The sequence below is a fragment of the Scyliorhinus canicula genome, chromosome 25 (genome assembly GCF_902713615.1).
Source record: "Scyliorhinus canicula chromosome 25, sScyCan1.1, whole genome shotgun sequence".
Taxonomy (NCBI): Eukaryota; Metazoa; Chordata; class Chondrichthyes; order Carcharhiniformes; family Scyliorhinidae; genus Scyliorhinus; species Scyliorhinus canicula.
The window spans coordinates 9,732,000-9,755,981 of NC_052170.1; the positions used below are offsets into that span (position 1 = coordinate 9,732,000).

At 50.3% G+C, this 23,982-nt stretch overlaps 1 protein-coding gene across 1 annotated transcript in view; it reads left to right on the forward strand.

Moving 5' to 3' along the window:
- zgc:158403 (tetratricopeptide repeat protein 39A) overlaps positions 1 to 23,982 on the forward strand; it is an 89,288-nt gene that overhangs the window by 32,541 nt on the left and 32,765 nt on the right. The window contains exons 2-5 of the mRNA XM_038784703.1: positions 436 to 540; positions 12,674 to 12,805; positions 16,111 to 16,187; positions 19,890 to 19,957. Of these exons, the coding sequence (XP_038640631.1) occupies positions 436 to 540; positions 12,674 to 12,805; positions 16,111 to 16,187; positions 19,890 to 19,957 (382 nt within the window). The remainder of the gene's footprint in view (positions 1 to 435; positions 541 to 12,673; positions 12,806 to 16,110; positions 16,188 to 19,889; positions 19,958 to 23,982) is intronic.

The following is a 23,982-nucleotide window of genomic DNA, read 5'->3' on the forward strand; positions in this document are numbered from 1 at the left end:
TCCAAATAACGTTTCTGTTTCCTCGATTGTCCTGGCTATTGGTTCTTTTTATTCTTATGTCACATTCGCAGCCTCTCTCGTGAAGACATTTAGTGTCGATTTCTCCTTCAGACGAAGGGTTGAGGGTTGGAGCAATCGCAATATTCACGGTGTTGGGAAACGGGAGGGAGCCATTTTCTGAAAGTGTGGTTTTGATAGGGGACTTTCACTGCTGCTATGAATGCTGGGATAGCTGCACCTCCATAGTTTGCTTCTTTTTCTTCACTCGTTGCCCCCCAGATTCCGCCCTGAAATATTAGTGCCGCTGACATTATGAGCGAGAGGACCCAGATGGTTCAGGGATTGCATCCCAGTGAGGGATCGGGGGCAGGGAGAAGAATAATAATGAAATATATTCTGATTCTTTTCTTTCCCCCCCCAATTTATTTTGTGCAGTTCCTCGAGTGTGGACCTGAAGGTGTCTCTGGACGAGTGTATGTCAGCCATGGACATGTTTCTCAACAACCGATTCAGTGAGAGCCTGGAGGTGCTGAAGCCAAGGTAAACCTTCCAAACTTGGAGCATCAAGTGAAGGGCCTTTGCGCACGGCCTGTTATCCCAAATTTATGCTCTTAATCTGGAGGAGTGCTGGCAGAGTCAGAGGAGCTGTTCTCGAGTCTTATCAGCCTGTTTAGGTGGTTCTATTTGATGAAATGAAAATCGCTTATTGTCACAAGTAGGCTTCAAATGAAGTTACTGTGAAAAGCCCCTAGTCGCCACATTCCGGCGCCTGTTCGGGGAGGCTGCTACGGGAAGGATATGAAGGACCCACATAGCTCTGACAGAAGGACAGATGTGCCTCGGCCCGAAGCTCTGGAACTCTCTCCCTGCACCTCTCTGCCCCTTTCCTCCATGAAGACGCTCTTTAACACCCTTTGACCAAGATTTTGGCCATTTGTCCTCAGATCTCCCCATGTCTCGGTGTCATGCTTTGTTCTATAATGCTCCTACAAAGCTCCTCTGAAATTTTATCAGGCTTGAGGTAATAAATAAATATAAAATGTTGTTGTTAAACATCAATTTTTTAAAGTTAAAAATTAATTTTTCCAGTCACTTCTGGCTCCTTACACTGGATGATCGATTACCTCGATGTTTAAACCAATTTTGCTAATTTTATCGTCGGGAACAGCTGCTGGAAGCTTCTAGATGTTAGATTCTGGACAGTAATTAGCTTAATGTCTTTACACCAGAAAAGAAAAATGGTTCCGACTTCATATTGTGCGTGCACGCATGGGTGTGCATGTGCATGTGTGTGCGTGTGTGGGAGAGGGAGAACATGTGTATGTGAGTTAGGGAGAGTGTGTGTGAGAGAGAGAGAGAGAGAGAGTGTGTGTGTGTGAAAGAGTGTGTGTGTGTGAAAGAGTGTGTGTGTGACAGTGTGTGTGTAAGAGATAGTGTGTGTGTGAGAGAGAGTGTGTGTATGTGTGTGTGAAAGAGTGTGTGTGTGTGACAGAGTGTGTGTGAGAGAGTGTGTGTGTGTGAGAGAGAGTGTGTGTGAGTGTGTGTGTGAGTGTTTGCGCGTGTGAGAGAGAGTGTGCGTGTGTGAGAGAGTGTGTGTGAGTGTGTGTGTGAGAGTGTTTGCGCGTGTGAGAGAGAGTGTGCGTGTGTGATAACAATAATAATCCTTATTGTCACAAGTAGGCTTACATTAACACTGCAATGAAGTAACTGAAAAGCCCCTAGTCGCCACATTCCGGCGCCTGTTCGGATACACAGAGAGAGAATTCAGAATGTCCAATTCACCTAACAAGCACGTCTTTTGGGACTTTTGGGAGGAAATGGGAGCACCTGGAGGAAACCCACACAGACACGGGGAGAACGTACAGACTCCGCAGACAGTAACCCATCCGGGATTCGAATCTGGGACCTTGATGCTGTGCAGACACAGTGCTAACCACTGTGCTACCATGCTGCCCTAGTGTGTGTGTGTGAGAGAGACTGTGTGCGTGAGAGAGACTGTGTGCGTGAGAGAGACTGTGTGCGTGAGAGAGACTGTGTGCGTGAGAGAGACTGTGTGCTTGAGAGAGACTGTGTGTGCGTGAGAGACTGTGCGTGAGAGAGACTGTGTGCATGGGAGACTGTGTGCGTGAGAGAGACTGTGTGCTTGAGAGAGACTGTGTGCTTGAGAGAGACTGTGTGCGTGAGAGACTGTGTGCGTGAGAGAGACTGTGTGTTTGAGAGAGACTGTGTGCTTGAGAGAGACTGTGCTTGAGAGAGACTGTGTGCGTGAGAGAGACTGTGTGCTTGAGAGAGACTGTGTGCGTGAGAGAGACTGTGTGCTTGAGAGAGACTGTGTGCTTGAGAGAGACTGTGTGCGTGAGAGAGACTGTGTGCTTGAGAGAGACTGTGTGCGTGAGAGAGACTGTGTGCGTGAGAGAGACTGTGTGCGTGAGAGAGACTGTGTGCTTGAGAGAGACTGTGTGCGTGAGAGAGACTGTGTGCTTGAGAGAGCCTGTGTGTGCGTGAGAGACTGTGTGCATGGGAGACTGTGTGCGCGAGAGACTCTGTGTGTGAGAGTGTGTGTGTGTAAGAGAGTGTATGTTGTGTGAGAGAGAGAGAGAGTGTGTGTGAGAGAGAGAGTGCGAGTATGAAAGAGTTGGAATGTGTGTGTGTGCGTGTGTGTTGTAGTGGGGGGAGGGGTTGGAATAGGTGTGCGTGTGCAAATCCAGGGAAGTTTGATTTTGCCTGGAATTTCTTTCTGAAATTCTTCCAGAATATAGGAACATAAGGAGCTGGAGCTGGCCATTCGGCCCCTCGAGCCCGCTCCACATTCAGTAAGACCAAAAGGTTCGGTGAGCTGTGATGCTCACAAAGGAAGCCTGGGCCTTGCACGAGTGTCTTCCAGCAGGATTCAGGATTTTCCGGGAAAGACAGCGGGTTGGAAAAAACAAAGACAAGAAGGCAAATAAATCTGAAAGCTAGTCGGTGCCTTGATAGAGCCGTCTTGGGTGATGGTACATAGTGTGCTGACGTGGACACGAGTTTACTCACAAGCTGGTTCCCTGACCTTGAGTAAACCATCCCTTGCCTGCCTCCTGCCTCCTGTGTCAACAGCAGTTTAATTGTCGCTTCTCCTGTCGATTCAGATCCTATCAGCGGCAAGCGAGGTCGGAGATTAACTGTTTCGATCAAAGCAGGAGCTCGCAACTGTCACTGGTGTTTATCATCACAGGGGTTTTAAATGGTTTATGGGGATTAAATTACGATAGCGGGTTGTGTGAAGCTGGCTTGATCGTATTCTCTCGAATAAAGACGGCTGAGAGGCGATCTGATTGAGGTTTTCGGAATGTGAAAATGGTTCGATGGGGCGAATATAGAGAGAGGGCTTCCTCTGATGGGCAGGTAGCAGTGAGAAGGCCCAGCAGCAGGTTTTACAACCAGGCAGCACTCCCAGAACCGAACAAAATGGAATGTAGCGAACGAGGCAGCCCATTGTGGCACAGCAAGATCCCGAGACAAGCCAATCATTTCTGAACGTTTAAAAAAATGTTCATTGAGAGAACGTGGGCATCGCTGGCATTTGTTGCCCGTCCCTAATTGCCCCTTGAGAAGGGGGGCGTTGACCCGCCTTCTTGAACCGCTGCTGTCCACATGGTGTAGGTACACCCACAGCGCGGTTAGGGAGGGAGTTCCAGGATTGTGACCCAGCCGCGGTGAAGGAACGGCCGATTTGTTTCCAGGTCGGGGTGGCGAGTGGCTCAGGGAGGGGAACCTCCAGGCGGCGTTTGTTGACTGAAGGGTAAATATTGGGCAGTCACCCAGGAGCACCACCCCCGCTCTCCTTTGCAATAGTGCCGTGGGATAACCTCCCCCCCCACCCCCCCACCTGAGCGGGCAGCTGGAGGCTTTTCACTGTCACCCATTCTGCCGCTGTCTGAGATCACAGCTTCTGTGCTCAAAAAACAACCCCCAATTATTTGCTATTTAACAAAAACAATATTTGCCGGAGACGTGTCACATCGACTGCCAGTTGGGGGCGGGGTGTAAATTCTCTGCAGCAACTTGCATTTAGCTAGCGCCTTTAGAATAAAAAAACGACGGGCAGCACGGTGGCCTAGTGGTTAGCACAACCGCCTCACGGCGCTGAGGTCCCAGGTTCGATCCCGGCTCTAGGTCACTGTCCGTGTGGAGTTTGCATATTCTCCCCATGTCTGCGTGGGTTTCACCTCCACAACCCAAAAAATGTGCAGAGTAGGTGGATTGGCCACGCTAAATTGCCCCTTAATTGGAAAAAATAATTGGCTAATCTAAATTTATAAAAAAAAGAATAAAAAAACGCAGCGTAGTTGGACAAAAAAATGGATGCGGCCTCGTAGAGGGCTGATGACCACCAGCTCAGCCAAAGAGATTAAACAAAATTTTTCTCCAAGGAACAGAGATGGTTTGGGGGCAGCGGAGGGAATTCTGCAGAATGCGGTCTGGATTACTGAAGGCACGGCCAGTAATGGCGCAGCCAACAAGGGTCAACTTCCCAAGTGCTTCAAAATTCTACCCGGACAAACGTGCTAACACATTTATCAGTGCAGTGTATATTAATGACAATAGCCCGTGACTGGTGTGTGTGTGTTTTGTTCGTCTGTTCGGCATGTGTGTGTGTTTTGTGCATGTGTGTGCGGCACATGTTTGTGTGTCTTGTGTGTGAAATGTTTGCGTGTGTGTGTGTTGTGCATATGTGTGGCATGTGTGTGCTGTGCATGTGTGTGTGTATGCTGCATGTGTTGTACATGTGTTGCACATGTGTGTTGTACATGTGTGCGGCACATGTGTGTGTTTTACATGTGTGTGGCATGTGTGCATGGTGTACATGTGTGCAGCACATGTGTGTGTTGTACATGTATGTGGCCTGTGTATGTGTTGTACATGTGTGCAGCACATGTGTGTGTTGTACATGTGTGCAGCACATGTGTGTGTTATACATGTGTGCGGCACATGTGTGTGTTATACATGTGTGTGGCATGTGTGTGTTGTGCGTGTGTGTCCAGCACATGTGTGTCATGTGTGTGTGCATGCAGCATGTGTGTGCGCCGTGTATGTGTGTTGTGCATTCACTGTTATTACGATTCCCTGGGCTAGGGCACAATCAATTCCAGCCCCACTTGACCTCGGGTCACAGCACAATTGAATTAACCAATAATTCTTCTAAAAATACCCGATATTTTTGGCCCTTGGCCGCCCAATAATTGCAGTCACCAGGTTTGTAAATTTAAACACAATTACTTTTTATTAATAACAAGAAACATAATGAAATATGCAGCAAATACAACTGGTTAAGAATTATTTAATCCCAAATTACCCATTTTAACTTATCCCCCCCCCCCCCCCCCACCCTCTAAACACACCCACACATAAGACAGACAAACAGAGAGGGGAGGAAAGAGACAAAAATCATAAGTAAAAGTTTCAGATTTGTTTTTCCAGCACCGTACTCCTCTTCAAACTTTGCTCTCAGTTCGAGGTTTGACTCTAGCTCCCTTCAATTGTTTGTAGTTTCAGAAATACGGCAATCATGGTCTTTCTGGAAAGAGGGAGCAGGTCCTGGCCTTTGTCTGCAGCCTCTAATAGTTTCCCTGGAGACTCAATCATTCGGCTTCTCTTCAGCTTCAGAAATACATCAAAACACAGCCTTCCCGGAGGAAACACTGAGGAGGACGGAGAGAAAGTCCTTGTCCCCGTGGTTCCAGGAGTCAAACTGAGCTCCTTTGGGACATTGAACATCATTCCACTAGGATAGGATCCAATCACCGCATGTTACTGGGGAGAGTACAACCTTTTTGGCCAATTCATTGGCAACCGGCCAATCAATCACACCGAGTCCCACCCGAGCTCTCTCTCTCTCTCTCTGGGGTTGAAAAGTCAGAGGTCTCCCGTTGAAACTAATAGGGACTCACAGAGTATTCTCTCCTGTAACTTCTGAATTCCTCATCCCTCTTTGCTGCTTGACCTGAAGACACATGTCCATGAATCATCCATGGATCAAAAATGATAACTGCAAAATAAAAGAAAGGGGAAATAAGGGAATAAATGGGCAGGACCCTGACACCGTGTACCATTATTAGAGCTAACAGTGTGAACTCATTTGCCTCTGACCGGTTGGTAAGGTGCTAACCGCTAAGCTAACATTGGTAATCCTGCGATGTTGGGGGTGTTGCGACCTCTGGCATGGACGGAAACATGGTCCTCAGGACAGCTTCTAAACTCAGAAGTGGGTAATGTGAATTGAAGTGGAGTTTTAGGTGCAGGAGGTCTTCGACCCATTGTGGCCATTCAGCCCATTGGGTTCATACCTGTTGCAAATTGCCAACCCTCCTGATATTGTTTCCTCCATTGCTTTGAGCCTTCGCGTGGCAGCCATTGTGGTACAGAGACAGAGAGAAAAGTAAAATGCCACGTTCGCTACCCCCCTTTTCCCCATATGAAATGAAAATGAAATGAAAGTCGCTTATTGCCACGAGTAGGCTTCAATGAAGTTACTGTGAAAAGCCCCTAGTCGCCACATTCCGGCGCCTGTCCGGGGAGGCTGGTACGGGAATCGAACCGTGCTGCTGGCCTGCTTGGTCTGCTTTGAAAAGCATTTAGCTCAGTGAGCTAAACCAACCCCTCTATGCTATGCTGGGTCAAAATAAGACCCGGGGAGGCGGCTCTATAGTTGCTAGGTTTGGCCTAAACGATCCTAATCCCATTGGGGAAAAGACAATAAAGGGGTGTAGGCACAGTGGTTAGCACTACCGCCTCAAAGCGCCAGGAACCGGGTTCAATTCCGGCCTGGGATGACTGTCTGTGTGGAGTTTGCACTTTCTCCCCATGTCTGCGTGGGTTTCCTCTGGGTGCTCCGGTTTCCTCCCACAGTCCAAAGATGTCCAGGTAAAATTTCCCCTTCGTATCCAAAGAAAGATGTGTAATTTAGGTTACGGGATAGGGCAGGAGAGTGGGCCAAGGCAAAGTGCTCTTTCGGAGGGTCGGTGCAGACCCAATGGGCCGAATGGCCTCCTTCTGCACTGTTGGGGTTCTGTGATTCTATGACCTGCATTTCTTTAGTGTATGTAGAGTGGGGCTTTGTACATTAGCCCGTTCTCCGGGTACAGGCTCCAGTCTGGCGATTGGTGTTGGCATCTCGGCATTGGCTGAGGAAGTGGTTTGTCTTAAGCTGTGGTCAGCATGGGCCATGGTGGAATAATCCAACCCAGAAACCACTCTCCCCTCCATCCAGCCAGTCCTAAGCAGGGGCCATCACAACCTGATGGAGCGGGGTACTTTCTAAATGGATTGAGGCTAGGTACAGTGAATGTCCCAAGAAAATTGGGGGTTAAGGCACAGAGGTCCTTAAAATGCCAGGAACCAGGAATAAAAAATCAAAAAGCCTAATGGAATGCTAGCATTGATAGCTGGAGAATTGGAATATAAAGACACAGGGGGCTGTGCTACAGCTTTACAAAACCCTGGTTAGACCCCATTTGGAGTCACTGTGAGCTGTTCTGGGCACCACACCTTAGGAAGGATATTTTGGCCTTTAGTAGGTTTACTAAAATGATAGCTGGTCTCCTGGGGTTAGGTTACGAGGAGCGATTACTCAAATTATACCTGTTTTCGCTAGAATCTGTAAAATTAAAGGGTGATCTGATCGAAGTATTCAAGATATTAACAGGGGGAGACAGGGTTTCCACTGGTTGGAGACTAGGGGACACAGTCTAAACATTAGGGCCAGCCCGTTCAGGAGAGATGTTAGGAAACACGTCTTCAGTCAAAGGTAGAGGTTTGGAACTCTCTCCCACAAGCAGCAGTTGAAGCTGGAACAGTTGTTAATTTTTAATCTGAGATAGATAGACTTTTGTTGAGCAAAGATATTAAGGGGCACAATCAGCCATGATATCATTGAATGGCAGGGCAGGGCATTCTGTTTGTCTGTCTTATGTGTGGGTGTGTTTAGAGGGTGGGGGGGGGGGGGGGGCAAGTTAAAGCTATAGAACATAGAACTGTACAGCACAGTACAGGCCCTTCGGCCCACAATGTTGTGCCGAACTAGTCTGAAACTAAGATCAAATCAACCTACTCCCAATCATTCTAGTGCACTCCATATGCCTATCCAATAACCGCTTGAAAGTTCCCAAAGTGTCCGACTCCACTACCATAGCTGGGAGTGCGTTCCACGCCCCAACTACTCTCTGAGTAAAGAACCTACCTCCGACATCCCTCCTATATCTTCCACCATGAACCTTACAGTTATGCCCCCTTGTAACAGCTACATCCACCCGAGGAAAAAGTCGCTGAACGTCCGCTCTATCTATCCCTCTCAGCATCTTATACACCTCAATTAAGTCACCCCTCATCCTCCTCCGCTCCAATGTGAAAAACCCTAGCTCCCTCAGCCTTTCCTCATGAGACCTACCCACCAATCCAGGTGTTCCTGTTTACCCTCCACCTTATGTCCTGGGAGAGGGAGGGACCATTTAGGGTGGGAATAGGGGTCAATACAAAATGGGTGCAGCCCACATAGCCAGTCCAACCTGCTCCAGCATTTACTCTGATCACCGCTGAACTTGGGGTTCAACTCCACTTTCCCACCCGCTCCCCATATCCTTTGAAAGACCAGAACTGTCTGTCCCAGCCTTAAATATGTTCAGCGTTGGCACTTAAACATCTGTCTGGGAGGGCAGCACGGTGGCACAGTGGTTAGCATTGTTGCCTGTGGCGCTGAGGACCCGGGTTCGAATCCCGGCCCTGGGTCACTGTCCGTGTGGAGTTTGCACATTCTCCCCGTGTCTGCGTGGGTTTCGCCCCCACAACCCAAAAGATGTGCAGGGTAGGTGGATTGGCCACGCTAAATTGCCCCTTAATTGGAAAAAATAATTGGGTAATCTAAATTTATTTTAAAAATAAAAATTTAGTGTGGCCAATCCACCTACCCGGCACATCTTTTGGGTTGTGGGGGGTGAGACCCATGCAGACATGGGGGAGATTGTGCAAACTCCACACCCACAGTAACCCAGGGCCGGATCGAACTCGGGTCCCTGGCGCTGTGAGGAAGCAGTGCTAACCACTGTGCCAATGTTCCTGGAGGGTTGGTGATCTTTGATGTATTAATAGTTTGTTAGATGACTGTGCCTTTCTACATTCATTGCTCGCTGTGGACAATCCAAGCGGATTGGATTGGAGATCAATCCAATAGCGACTTTTCCTTCTTTGTTTCCATGGCTTGTGATTAGGTCGGGTATTTCTGTGTCTGAAACCCGGCAGGTCAGCTTGTAAATCAATCGGAACCTGTCCTTGGAATGGGGTCCTCCGAATCAGCTCCTTCCTTTTTTTGACCAAGTTACCTATCTTTGAGCCAGGAAGTCCAGAAAAGGCTGCCATCGTTTATAGAACCCTTGTATTGATCCTCTCAGGGCAAATTTGACCTTTTCCAATTTTCCAATTTTATAAATCCCGCCATGTCACTGATCCAGGTCTCCACGCTTGGGGACCTTGCATCCTTCCATTGTAGCAGAATCCTTCGACGGGCTACTAGGGACGCAAAGACCAGGACACCGGCCTCTTTCGCCTCCTGCACTCCCGGCTGTACCGCAACTCCAAAAATCGCGAGTCCCCACCCTGGTTTGACCCTGGATCCAACCATCCTCGACACCGTCCCCGCCACCCCCTTCCAGAATTCTTCCAGTGCTGGGCATGCCCAGAACATATGGGCGTGGTTCGCTGGACTCCCCGAACATCTGGTGCACCTGTCCTCACCCCCGAAGAACTTACTCATCCTAGTCCCGGACATGTGGGCCCGGTGCAGCACCTTAAATTGGATGAGACTAAGCCTCGCACATGAGGAGGAAGAGTTGACTCTCTCCAAGGCCTCCGCCCAAGTCCCGTCCTCTATCTGCTCAGCTCCTTCCTTTTTAAAAAAAAATACTTTTATCAACAAATTTTACATCCATATGCATACAACTACCCCACTCCCCCCACCCCCCACAAGCATCTGACAACGACCAACTTCCTGAAATAGGAAATCAACCGCAGGCAGAGGTGGGGGGGGGGGGGGGGGGGGGGTGGGGGGGGGGGGGCAAAGGGAAGGTAGCGACCTCCTTGCATACAATGTTTCGCTTGTACTTCTCCAGCCATTCCTCAAAACTAGCCAACTTCCCATCTACAACCAAGTCACCAAACCGCCCTAACCCCTATTACCCTCCCCAGCCCCAAAGGACGAGATCGCAATCGCCGGCACAAACCCTCGGCTTTCACAAATTGGGGCCAACACTGACATGTCACCCAGTTTAAAATTCCGCCTGAACTGTCCCCATATTCTCAAGGTGGCCAACACCACCGGGGCTGCTGGTCCATTTCATTGGGGAAAGCAGAAGGGGAGCAGTGACCAAAACTCTCAAACCGGTGCCTTTACAGTCATTCCTCTCCATCGGCCCCCTCCTGGAATCTGTCCCTCAATACCACCCCCAATGCCGTTTCAGTATTCACCGCCCAATAGTGGTATAACAGGTTGGGCAATGCTGATTGTCTATCCCTTTGTAAAAAAAACCCTCCAAACCCGTGGGATCCTGTGGAAAACTGGAAGGCACTGAAACAAAAATAGAAATCTTTGGGGGGGGGCGGCGGAGATATTAATTTTGACCGACTGAACCCTCACTGCTAAAGTCAGCAGGAGGTTATCCCACTTCTTTAGATCAGCCTTCACCGCCTTAACCAGGTCCCCGAAATGTAATTTCTTTTTTTTAATTTCTTTTTTAAAATTTATTTCTTTTTTTTATTTTTATTTTTTTTTAAATTTAGATTAGCCAATTATTTTTTCTAATTAAGGGGCAATTTAGCGTGGCCAATCCACCTACTCTGCACATTTTCGGGTTGTGGGGGCGAAACCCACGCAGACACGGGGAGAATGTGCAAACTCCACACGGACAGTGACCCAGAGCCGGGATCGAACCTGGGACCTCAGCGCCATGAGGCGGTTGTGCTAACCACTAGGCCACCGTGCTGCCCTCCGAAATGTAATTTCTACGGCGAGGCCCATTCATGGCCACCTGGACTCCCAGATAACAGGGCAGCACGGTAGCATTGTGATTAGCACAATTGCTTCACAGCTCCAGGGTCCCAGGTTCGATTCCCGGCTTGGGTCACTGTCTGTGTGGAGTCTGCACATCCTCCCCGTGTGTGCGTGGGTTTCCTCCGGGTGCTCCGGTTTCCTCCCACAGTCCAAAGATGTGCAGGTTAGGTGGATTGGCCATGCTAAATTGCCCTTAGTGTCCAAAATTGCCATTAGTGTTGGGTGGGGTTACTGGATTATGAAGATAGGGTGGAGGTGTTGACCTTGGGTAGGGTGCTCTTTCCAAGAGCTGGTGCAGACTCGATGGGCCGAATGGCCTCCTTCTGCACTGTAAATTCTATGATAATCTATGATAACGAAAATTGGACCTGGCCAAGCGAAATGGCAACTTCCCCCAGTCAACTCCCCTCCCTGGGAGAGTCACCGGAAAACATGCGCTTTCCCCCCCCAAGTTTAATCTATACCCCGAGAAGGAGCCAAACCTCTCCAGCAGCTTCATTATCGCGAGAGAGGGTCCGTCACATACAACAACACATCGTCCGCATACAATGGCACCCTCTGCTCCCTCCCCCTCCCCCGGGGGGCAATGGGCCCCCTTCTGAAGGGCAATCACAGTTAGTACGCAGACTGAAACAGAAGCCGGCTTGGGCAGGGAAAGATTCCACAGGCAAAGGAATGATCCGGCAGATTTCCCAATGGGATTGGTGGAGGCGATTGCTGCCCAGGGCATCGGTGCTTTGAATGATGATGTGCCAGATGGTCACTTTGCATTTATATAGTGCCTTCAACATAGCAAAACACCCCAAGGTGTTTCAAACAAAGCGTGGGTCCGAGGCATGAGTGTTTTTAAAATCTATTCTTTTACATGATGCGGGTGACATGGGCCAGGCCGACATCTGTTGCCCTAATTTCCCTTGGGAAGGCGTTGGGTGTCGCCTAGGCAGGTCAGCTCGGTAGATTTTTAAGGAAGGCCTTAAGGAAATTGGAGAGGTAGGGATGTTGAGGGGTTCAGACAGGGAATTCCAGAAACTGGGGCCTATGTAACTGTGTGGCTGGGGCAGGTTACAGAAATAGGGAGGGGCTGACGAGGCGTGGAAGCGATTTGAAAAACCGGGATGAGGATTTTGAAGTCAATGCAGGATTGGCCGGGGAGTCAATATATCTCAGCGAATACAGGGATGATGATGATGATGATGATGGTTGGTAGGACGACTCGCACCTCTGACAGGGTGAACCGGACTTGGTGAGAGTCAGGAGGTGGGCTGTGGAATCTTTGGATGGGCGCAGGTTCATGGAGGGCGAGGGGCGTGACAGGAGAGCATCGAAGGGGAATCGGAATAGCCAGGCCCGAAAGCAGAGGTGGAAACTGAGGTGAGCAAACAGATTGCGCCTTAATTTAATGAATATTTGAAAGATAACGGGGGGGGGGGGGGATCCTCCCGCCGACGGAGAATTCCGCTGAACCCTTCTCACCTTATTTGGCGCTGCGTTTGGAATGTCGGCTCAGGTGGTGAGCACAAGTCTTCCAATTCGGAGGCGTGAGCCCCACTAGCTCGGACATCGGGGTTCAGTAAATTGTCTCTCTTGTTTGTTTGATAGAGTAAAGGACAGCATGTACCACGCTCTGATATACGCCACCATTTTGGAAATGCAGGCCATGATGACCTTTGAACACGATGACATCATCAGTGCCGGTCACACGATGAAAGAAGCACAGGAGATTTGCCAAAGGTACAACCCTGGTGGTGGTGGGGGAGGGGTGGGGGTGGCAAAGTGTTGGGGGGGAGGGGAGGGGGGGGGCAGCAGAGTGAGTTAAGGGTCTTGGGTCCATTGGAGGTTATTTATTTTCGTTACGGCAGTCAAAATGGCTTCTGCGGGGGGGGGTCAAAGGTGAAGAGATGTGCTGGTGAAAGAGCGCGATGATATGCTTGTTTGTTGAGGGAGGGAAACCCTGAATGTTGTCAGAGCCTCTCTTCCCCCTTCAGGCCACTTCCCCAACGAGATTGGGCGTCAAGGCTGCTAATTGCTAATGGCACCGGGGAACCAGGCCTCAGATGGAGGCCCAGTGGGGTCACGGCTGAGGCCAGGCGGTTTGAGGATCTCAGTGAGAGCCAAGGGGTCCCTGGGAATTAACGGTATTAAGATGTTGAGGGTGTGGAATGTTACCAGGCTGGGGGTGGGGGGGGTGGGGAGTGTGGGGTGGGGGTGGGGGTGGGGGGGGGGGGTGGGGGGGGGGGGGGGGGGGGGGGGGGGGGGTGATTGCTGGCACTGAGGAGCTAGGTAGCGCTCTTTTGTTTTGTATCACAGGTTGCTCCACAAATGGGTGGGGCGGACAAGCATTCGGCTCCGGGAATGCTGTCACCAGCCACAGCAGTGAGACTGCGCGTCATAAATCCAGCAGGGAATTCAGGAGATTCCTCCTTCACCAAAAGAGTGGTGAGAATGTGGAACTCGCGACCACAGGGAGTGGTTGAATGAATAGCATTGACATTTAATGACATTACCATCGCTGAATCCCCCACAATCAACATCCTGGGGGTTACCATTGATCAGAAACTGAACTGGACCCAGCCATATTAATACTGTGGCTACCAGGGCAGGTCAAAGGTTAGGAATCCTACGGCGAGTAACTCACCTCCTGACCCTCAAAGCCTGTCAACCATCTAAAAGGCACAAGTCAGGAGTGTGATGAAATACTCTCCACTTGCCTGGATGAGTGCAGCTCCAACAACACTCAAGAAACTCGACACCATCCAGGACAAAGCAGCCACGTTTGATTGTTCCCCCTCCACAAACATTCAAACCTCCACCACTGACGGACAGTGGCAGCCCTGTGTACCATCTACAAGATGCACTGCAGGAACTCACCAAGTTTCCTTAGGCAACACCTTCCAAACCCACGACCACGACCATCTAGAAGGACAAGAGCAGCAGATACCTGGGAACCCCACCATCTGGAGGTTCTCCTCCAAGTCACTCACCACCCTGACTTGGAAATATATCGGGCGTTCCTTCACTGTCGCTGGGACAAAATCCAGGAACTCCCTCCCTAACAGCGCAGTGGGTGTACCTTCTCCTGAAGGATTGCGGCGGTTCAAGAAGGCGCGCTCACCACCACTTTCTGAAGAGCAACTAGGGATGGGCGATAAACGCTGGCCTAACCAGCGACGTCCACATCCTGCTAATTAATTTTTTTTAACAATTGATGCATGTAAAGGGGAAGCTGGAGAAACAAGGGAGGAAGAAATGGGTAGAAGGAGGTGCTGACGGAGTGAGCTGGAATAGAATGGAGCAAGGCTGAGGTGGAGCATAAATACCAGCATGGAGTATTTGGGCTAGATGGCCTCTTTCTGTGCACCTCTGGAACATAGGTGGAATAAGCTCAAAGGCCTTTTATATCTTAACCTCTGTAGTATTTTGAGCACGGCAATCTTGCCAGGACCTGGGGTGTAACACCTTAGCTGAGAGACCACACCATCAACCGTGTGGCCTCTGAATACAGCGCTGTCAAGTGTCGGCCTAGATTAGATGCTCCAGTCTTAGAATAAAAGATTGTTTTATTTTGTTTTCAGCCGTTTTGTTCGAATCCGCTCGCCCTCGCTCCAGATCGCCCTCTCTTTTTTTAAGGGGAATTCCACACGTAACATTAAATTGGACAATAAGGACAGTCAGAATTTGAATGTTATTTGCCGGCTGACATTAAAGATGTTAAACGCGTCTCATTAACGCCACTGGCTCCTGTATTTGCCTGCAATTATTTACATACCGATAAGAATAGACTTGTTCGCCGGCCGCAATCATTTTGACAGAATGTGACTATTGTGGGGGGCGTGTCACAGTTCAGTCAGGGAGTGTGAGTAACCGTGGCAACGTACATTTTCACATACATGTCGTGGTCCGGACCTACAGACGGTGTGGCAGAGGCTCCTGTGTCCCTTCCTCCACATTCACCTCTGCCGCTCTCACTGTCTGCCAGGGGATTGGGAGGAGTCCTGGGGCGGGACTCGAACCAGCAGCTCGTGGCTCGGAGGCAGGGACACTAACCCACTGCGCCAAATGACCTCCTCACAACTCGACTGTCGATAGCTGTTGCTTTTGGCACGAGTGGGGAGGGGGGGGGGGGGAGAGATAAACGGACTAACTTTTACTTCAAGGGACCGTGGGGTTGCAATGCCCTTTGTCCCCAGCACAGGCCTTCGAGCCCCCCGTCTTTTTCCGGGACGTGGTGATGCTGTGGACCCCAACTACCCCGTAGATGAGACCCCGGGTGTTCTCCGTTGCCTTCTGGAGGGTGGGGGGGGGGGGGGGGGGGGGGGGGGGGGGGGGGGGAATACCCTCCTGCTCCTATTTCTTTTTTTTTTAGAAAAATATTTTATTGAGGCATTTATCATTTTAAACAAAGAGATCCAACACACACAGGAACCCACAATAACATACCCCCCGCCTCCCCGGGCATAGACCCTAACTACCCATACATTAGATTCCCTACGCCACTTCCATGCCATCCCCTCCCCCCCCCCCCCCCCCCGCCGTAATTTCCTTGAAGAAGTCGAGGAACGGCTGCCACCTCCGTGCAAACCCCTGTAACGAACCCCTTAAGGCGAACTTGATTTTCTCTAGCCTAAGAAACCCTGCCACGTCACTGACCCAAACCCCCGACTTTGGAGACTCCGAGTCCCTCCATCCCAGCAAAATCCACCTCCAGGCCACCAGGGAGGCAAAGGCCAAACCGCCGGCCTCCCTCCCCCCCCCCCCCCCCCCCCCCCCCCCCGCCCCCACTGGGCTCCCGGATATTACCACCTTCCCTTCCAGGTCCTCTGACATGACATCTTCCAACTTCTTATGGTCTTGGCGTTGAGGTAATATCCCCGCCCGGGATCTACGGGTCGGGATCTACCAGACCGCGACTATATCGGATTGGAATTAAAACTAAGTTCTTTACAGGGCACAGACACCCTGTGTCCTTGTGAAATTGATGCTTTCAGGAATTCCCGGCCGGACAGTTTGTCCTCATCGGATGCTTGTTTCCCCAACAGGTTTCGGAAGAAATCGACTGTGGTTGGTTCGCTGTCGAGTCTTGTCAACAAGCCAGCTGGTGACCACTTCACAGAAGGTTTGTGTTTGCGCCATCTGCAAAGGGAAATGAAACCTTTGAGGTGACACCATTCTTTCAATCGATTTCCCCCACTCATCACTAATCAAAAGCTCACAGCCCGGTGTTTGTAGAGCACCGTTAAACATCTGAAAGCTTTCCAAAGGTGCTTTACTGGAGCTTTTGTGGGACAATAGTTGATACTGAGTCACATAAGCGGACGTCCAAAAACACCAAAGCTAAACCATCAAAGATGTGGGCTTTAAAGGAGTGAGCGAGAACGGCGGAGGGGTTTAGTAAAGGAATTCCAGAATTCAGGGCCCAGGGAGCTGAAGGCACGGCCGCCCATGGTGAACCGATGACAGCTAGGGACACGCCAGAGGCAAGAATTGGAAAAAGCGCTAAATAAGGCAGTACGGCCCATCAGGTCTGTGCTAGCTCCCCGCATCTCCCTTTAACCACTCTGAATATTCTTTAGTGCGTTTGTTTGAGCACTCGGAGAGGCCCTGTAAGCCACTGGAAACCTATTTGGGGCCCAGTAAGGCTTCCAGGGATGAGAGAAGGCCATTCAGCCCCTCAAGCCTGTTCTTCGCCTCGCATTATCACGGTGGCGGTTCAACTCCATTTTCCAGACTTGGCTCTGTAACCCTCAATACTCCAGACGTACTTGTGGGGAAGTTTTGCTAAAAACATCAGGTAGGAAGGAACAAGAGGATATATTGAGAGGGTTAGGGTTAGTAGAGTAGAACATAGATCAGATGGGCCAAATGACTCGTTTCTGATCTGTAAATGTTTGGTAGCACCCTTGCTGAATACAAATCATATAAATATTCCAATTCAATTGTTCAATTAATTCCACGGGTTCAACACCTATATCGGGGGGAGGGTGGGGGGAGGGGATGGGGGGAGTTCTGTGCTTATTGACATCACCCTTGAACAGTCTAACTTCTAATTTTTAACGTTAGGCCCCTTATGAACCCCCCCCCCCCCCCAATCAGATAAAATAGTTTCTCCCTATCTATCCTTTAATTATCTTTTTTTAAAAATTTAGAGTACCCAATTATTCTTTCCAATTAAGGGGCAATTTAGCCTGGCCAATCCACCTACCCTGCACATCTTTGGGTTGTGGGGGTGAAACCCACGCAGACATGGGGAGAATGTGCAAACTCCACACGGACAGTGACCCAGGGTCAGGATTCGAACCCGGGTCCTCAGCGCCGTAGGCAGCAATGCTAACCACTGTGCCACCGTGCTGCCCCTCCTTTAATTATCTTAACCGTCTTAATTGGATCACCCCTTAATCCTCTTCACTGAAGGGAATAGATGATGAGCGTGTACAATCCTGGCTAATGTGCTCTACACCCCTCTCCGAGGCTCGACACCTTCCCTGTGGTCTGGTGCCAGAATTAAGCAGCTACCTCTTCGGTGCTTGATGCAACTGAGGGCATAATCTCCACCCCAGTTTCCCGGATTGTATCCCACATCCGGAGGCTCCCCTCGGACCGAGTGTAAAACTGGGTTGGTGAAGATCAGGTACAGACTCAAGTCTTGTATTCTTTCCTGATTTCCAATCTTCTTTGCGATGGCGACTTGGGGACCCCCCCCCCCCCTCCAGCTATGGCGGGTTTTCCCATCCTGCCGTGGTGGTGGTGGGGTGGTTGGGAGCGGGGCAGGGGGGGGAATGGCGAGGAGAGTTGCCTTTGGCAGGAGATGTAGGTCCCACTGGTGGGAAGGCCCACCTTTGGTCTTTTGGGATGTGGGTGCCGATGGCGAGGCTGCCGTTTATCGCCCATCCCTAACTGCCCCCGGCGGAGGTGGGGGTGGCGAGCCGCCATCTTGAACCGCTGCAGCCCCACCTGGGGTAGGTCCACCCATGGTGCTGTTAGAGCTCTGTTGGCAGCTTCTCCCTATTTTGCCAACGGGCCGTTTACCTGTTCACAAAATGTGCGTTCTCAAAGGACTGCATTGCGATTTTAAATGTCCACCCCCCCTTCAGGGAGTTCATGTCAAGCTTTTATTCTGGGGGGGTAGGGGGGGGGGGGGGGGGCGTTGTTTCCAACAGTGCATCGCAACGATCAAAGGTGGTTTGAAATGCGTCATTGGTCAATTCTCCTCGAATGGGGTTACTCTTAAAAACTGTTTGTATTTATTTCCAGAGCGCCTGTTGACATAGCAAAACCTCCCACGGCGCCGTATCTGACAAAAATAACTTTCTGTAATGAAGGTGTCTTTTCTTTGTTTGTTTTTTTTTGTTAAGGATTGATTTGGGTTCATCAGAGCCCATTTGAAACAAAGTTTGATCCGTTGTCTGTACCACGGGTCGCAGCAGTAGGATTGGTATAAGTAGTCTCCGGGCTATCTCTCATCCTGGTCACGATCAGTCAGGCTTCCTGCTCTGCATCGCTCGCCAGCGACACCTGCTGGCAGTGTGTAGGGACTAGACGAGGCTAAGATCAGGCTTGGCTGTGATGCCCTCTGCCCAGGTAATCTAACCACTCGGGCAACGTACTGGAGGGTAACGGGAGCCAATTTCCCAGTCGGAATACAGCTCAGTTGGCTGGACGGCTGGTTGGCGACGCGGAGCGAGACCAACAGCGCGGGTTCAATTCCCGTACCAGCTGAGGTTATTCACGCCCCGCCTTCTCAACCTTGCCCCTCGCCTGAGGTGTGGTGATCATGGGCTGCTTTCCCCTTTGAAGGGGGAGAGCTGACTGGTATACACCACCTTGGGTCGGTTTAGCTCAGTTGGCCTGACAGCTGGTTTGCGATGCGGAGCGAGACCAACAGCGCGGGTTCAATTCCCGTACCGGCTGAAGGCCTCGCCCCTCACCTGAGGTGTGGTGACCCTCAGGTTAAATCACCACCAGTCAGCTCTCACCCCTCAGAAGGGAAAGCAGCCTATGGTCATCTTTTTATTTCTTCGTCCATGGGATGCAGGCATCGGTGCCTGGGCCAGCATTTATTGCCCATCCCTGAGGGGCAATGCTGTGGATCTGGAGTCACATGTAGGCCAGACCGGGTAAGGATGGCAGATTTCCTTCCCTGAAGGACGTCAGTGAACCAGATGGGTTTTTATAATAATAATTACAATAATCTTTATTGTCACAAGTAGTACATTAACACTGCAATGAAGTTACTGTAAACATTTTATGAAAATTGACAACGGGTTTCATGGTCATCATTAGACTTCTAATTCCAGATTTTTATTGAATTCAAATTCCACCATCTGCCCTGGGTCTCTGGATTATTACTCCAGTGAAAATACCACTAGGCCATTGCCTCCCCTGGGACTATGGACTATGGCAACTTTACTTACTTTTTACAGACCTTACACTGTGAGCCCTTGCCTTGACCAATCAGAGTCAAGCTGGTTTAAATTTTAAACATTGCTCGGCAGTTAACTGTCAGTCACCATCAACTGGTGCAACCTCCCTGGCAACGTTTCTACCAATCACTTGCCAAACAATCAGCACCCTCATCTCATACAGTATAAAGTTGTTCATTCCCGTGACGCTGGTATTCTTGTCATTTCCCTGATGAGTGCAAGGTCGAAAGCTTCGACAAAATGCCTTTTTTCGGCAATGAACAATTCTGCAACTTGCCTTAACCACGGCACTACTGTATTCACGGCGCGGATGTATTTAGAATGTAAACGCAGGCCTGCAAAGGTTAATCGTACCAGCCTGCCTCTGTGCTGATTGGATGAACTCATTTGTTTTACAGCGGAGGTCCATGCAGAGGTCTGCTATGCAGAGTGCTTACTACAGAGAGCAGCCCTCACCTTCTTACAGGTAAATGCGGAGAAATCCTGATCAACACAAGGCAGCTTGGTCCGAACACACTGAAAATGCTAACCTCGGACCTTCCTTTTTGACATTACGTGCCTAAATATTTTCGTAAAGTAGGTAAATCTTCCGTTTGCTCGCTCACGTGGGACTCCCAAGATCCCGCAGTGTTATTCAACGAGGAGCTAAGGCATTCTCCCCAGGGTCCTGGCCAATATCTGTCCCGAAAGCGAAAGAAAACCCAAGATTATCTGGTCTTTATCACATAACCGTTTGTGGGAGCTTCCTGTGCTCAAATTGGTTGCTGCATTTCCCTACATTGCAACACTTCCAAAACACTCCCTTGAGTACTCTGGGCATCCTGAGGTTGTACAAGTTCTTTTCCTCAAGGATAACAGGTCTAATGCAGAATTGGTTTTCTCACACTTCGCTGTAGTGTCATCTGAGAGTACCTTTAAGAAATGCATGTTTATAAATGGGTGTGTATATAAATATCTGTAATGAGAGTACCTTTAAGAAATGGTGTTTACCGCTGCAGTGATGTCAGAGAGTGGGTGGAGCTGGACTGTCTGTCAGCTTTTTACTTTTGTTTTAGGCTGTTTGCTGTAGGGTGTGTTTTAGTTTTGTTTTCAGTGTTGGAGCTGAAGCCAGACAGAGCAGGTGTGCTGTTCATCTCTCTGCCATCAAAAGACTATCTCTTGATCATTTAGTGAATTCAGAATTATAAATGTTCTCAGTAGTGAATGTAAACCTGACGTTCTTCTGTCAAAAGGTGTTTCTTTTGTCTTCTGGATGTTGTTTGGGAAGTTATTAAGGATTACTTAGTGTTGTAGTCTTTGGGGGCTGTATTTGAATTAATGGTTGCTAAGATGCTCACTGTATGATTTAAAAGGTTAACTTGAGTTCATAGAATAAACATTGTTTTAATTTAAAAGTACAGTAAAGTTATGTTTGCACCACACCTGTAGAGTGGACCGTGTGCTCCCCATAACCACAATCTATTAAAAGTTGTGGGTCAGGTAAACTCCATGATACACTTTGGGGTTCACTAAACCCTGGCCCATAACAGTAGATTGAAGATTTAAGCCCATGGTCAGCATGGACAAGTTGGGCCGAAGGGCCTGTTTTTATACTGAACAGCGACGTGGTTGACTCTCAGCCACATTGGAAATGGCCCATGAGCCGCTCAGTTCAAGGGCGGTTAGGGATTGGCAACTAATTCTGCCTCTGCCAGCGACTCCCACATCCCATGACAGAATAAAGAAGAATTAAATACGTATTTGTGAATGTGTCATTTGGAAGGGCCATTTTGTTCCGATTTCCTTCTATTTGTTTCTCTTGGGGGTTTTTACCGTTGCGCTCATTGGGTGTGGGTTATCGGTGCCAGATATTTTGGACACTCCCCGGTTAACCTCTTCTTCTGAGGTAATCGCTCGGAGTCGAGGACGACTTGCTTCCAACACTATAAATGGGTTGTCAGCTGACTGAGGAGTCGAACGCACGATCTAAAGTCTCAGTCACAGGTGGGGCAGGCGGTGGTTTTGGAGGAGCGGTGTGGGTGAGGGTGCCTTTATCTGTCGACCTTTGTCTTCGGGTTGCTGTCGGCGATGAAACGCGGGGTTCTCGGCTCCTTCCCGGATGCCTTTCCTTCACTTTGCGCGATCTTGGGCCCGAGATTCCCGGGGGTGTTGCACTTTCTCGAGGAGGATTGGAGGGTGACCTTGATGTCTTTCCTCTGCCCTCCTGGGGCCCGTTTGCAATGTTGACGTTCCGAGTTGAGCGTTTGTTTCTGGAGTTTCGAGTCGGGCATGCGGACGTCGTGGCCCGTCCAGCGGAGCTGACCGAGTGTGGTCAATGCTCCGAAGCTGGGGGTGTTGGCCTGAGAGAGAATATTGACATTGGTGCGCCTGTCCTGTCAATGGATTTGCAGGATCTTCCAGAGGCAGCGCTGGTGGGACTTCTCCAGGGTTGTGAGGTACCTGCTGTACATAATCCACATCTCTGAGCCACGTAGGAAGGTGGGTATCACTACTGCTCCGTAGACCATGGGCTGGATTCTCCGCACCCCGAAGCCCAAATCGCGGCTGGCGTGGGGGCGGAAAATCCATTTTCCCGCACGGAATCGGGACCGGTGCCTCTTCCCCAATTCTGCGCCCCCCCCCCCCCCCCCCCCCCCCCCCGAGTACGCCGCGCTGCCTAGGACCTGCCCGGGGCCATTGCCCGAGACCCGCTCCGCCATTCTGCAGCCCCGACCGGCTAAAGTCCCGACGGCGTGGATCTAATGTGTTGCAGCCGGCCGGGGTATTCGCGAGGCGCTGCGGACTCCGATCGGAGGGCCTGGGGTGCCTTGTAGGCGGCGGGGAAATGTTTGTGCGGGTGGACAGGGTCGGTCTAGCTCCGCGGTCCGAGCCCGCCATGGAGCGCGGCGCGGCGGCCGCCATGCGCAAGCACGGCGTCAGACCCGGAAGTGCGGGGGGCCCGTATCTGCAGCAAAAGCTGATAGAAACACGGCGGGTCCCTACTCGCCCCACTGCAGGGCTATGAATAAGGGGCCTTTTCACCCGATTTCCTTTGGCGTGAAACTCTACCGTTTCTACGACAAAAACAGAGAATTCAGCCCCATGAGCTTGGTGCCGGATCTGAGAACCTGGTCTTCAAACAGTCTCTTTCTCAGGTTACCGAAGGCTGTGCAGGCACACTGAACACAGTGTTCCCAAGTAATGGAACATGGTCCACATTGTCCAAGGCCTCGTTGGGGATTTTGATAACTTGGGGGCAGTGCTGTGTGCCAGGAGCAGGTTGGTAGGATGTTTAGTGTCAGGCCCGTGCTCTTGTATGCCTTTGGTGAAGCTGATGACGATGGCTTGGAGCTCGGCCTCCGAACGTGCACGGACGCAAGCATCGTCTGCATACTGCGGTTCAGTGGCAGAGGATGGGGCGACCTTAGATCTGGCCTGGAGGCAGCGGACGGTTGAACAGATTCCCGTTTGTTCTGCTCCAGCGGGGAGCTTGCTAAGGGTGCAATGACGCAGCCTTGCTTGACCCAAGTCAGAAAGGCAATTGGGACTGTAATGGATCTATTGGTCAGGATCATGGCTTGCAAGCCAGCAGCAAGTTTGGCACCATCCTCCTCCGCCTCCTCCCTGAGTGTGCTGAGGTGTCAACGGTGGTTTTTCTATTTCTTTCACTATGTCCATTAGAAACTTGATTGAAAATACCAAATCCATTTGACATATTAACCGTTAGGCAGCACGGTAGCATGGTGGTTAGCATAAATGCTTCACAGCTCCAGGGTCCCAGGTTCGATTCCCGGCTGGGTCACTGTCTGTGTGGAGTCTGCACGTCCTCCCCGTGTGTGCGTGGGTTTCCTCCGGGTGCTCCGGTTTCCTCCCACAGTCCAAAGATGTGTGGGCAAGGTGGATTGGCCATGCTAAATTGCCCGTAGTGTCCTAAAAAGTAAGGTTCAGGGGGGGTTGTTGGGTTACGAGTATAGGGTGATACGTGGGTTTAAGTAGGGTGATCATTGCTCGGCACAACATCGAGGGCCGAAGGGCCTGTTCTGTGCTGTACTGTTCTATGTTCTATATAACCCCTGTGTGGGTTTCCTCCGGGTGCTCCGGTTTCCTCCCACAGTCCAAAGACGTGCGGGTTAGGTGGATTGGCCATGTTAAATTACCCCTTCATGTCCAAAAAGGTTAGGAGGGGTTATTGGGTTACGGGGATATGGTGGAAGTGAGGGCTTAAGTGGGTCGGTGCAGACTCGATGGGCCGAACGGCCTCCTTCTGCACTGTATGTCCTATGTTCTAACAATAACTGATGGAGTGAATTTTAACCCAAATGCAAGAATCTACAACCATGTAGCAAAGTCTTTGTCCCACCCAGTTCCTAATTAATATATATTTTTTAATCCTTCATGAGATGTGGGCAGCGCTGGCAATGGCAGTATGTGCGTTGCCCCAATTGCCCTTGAATTGAGTGGCTTTTTAGCCTATTTCAAAGGGCAATTGAGAGTCAACCACATTGCTATGGG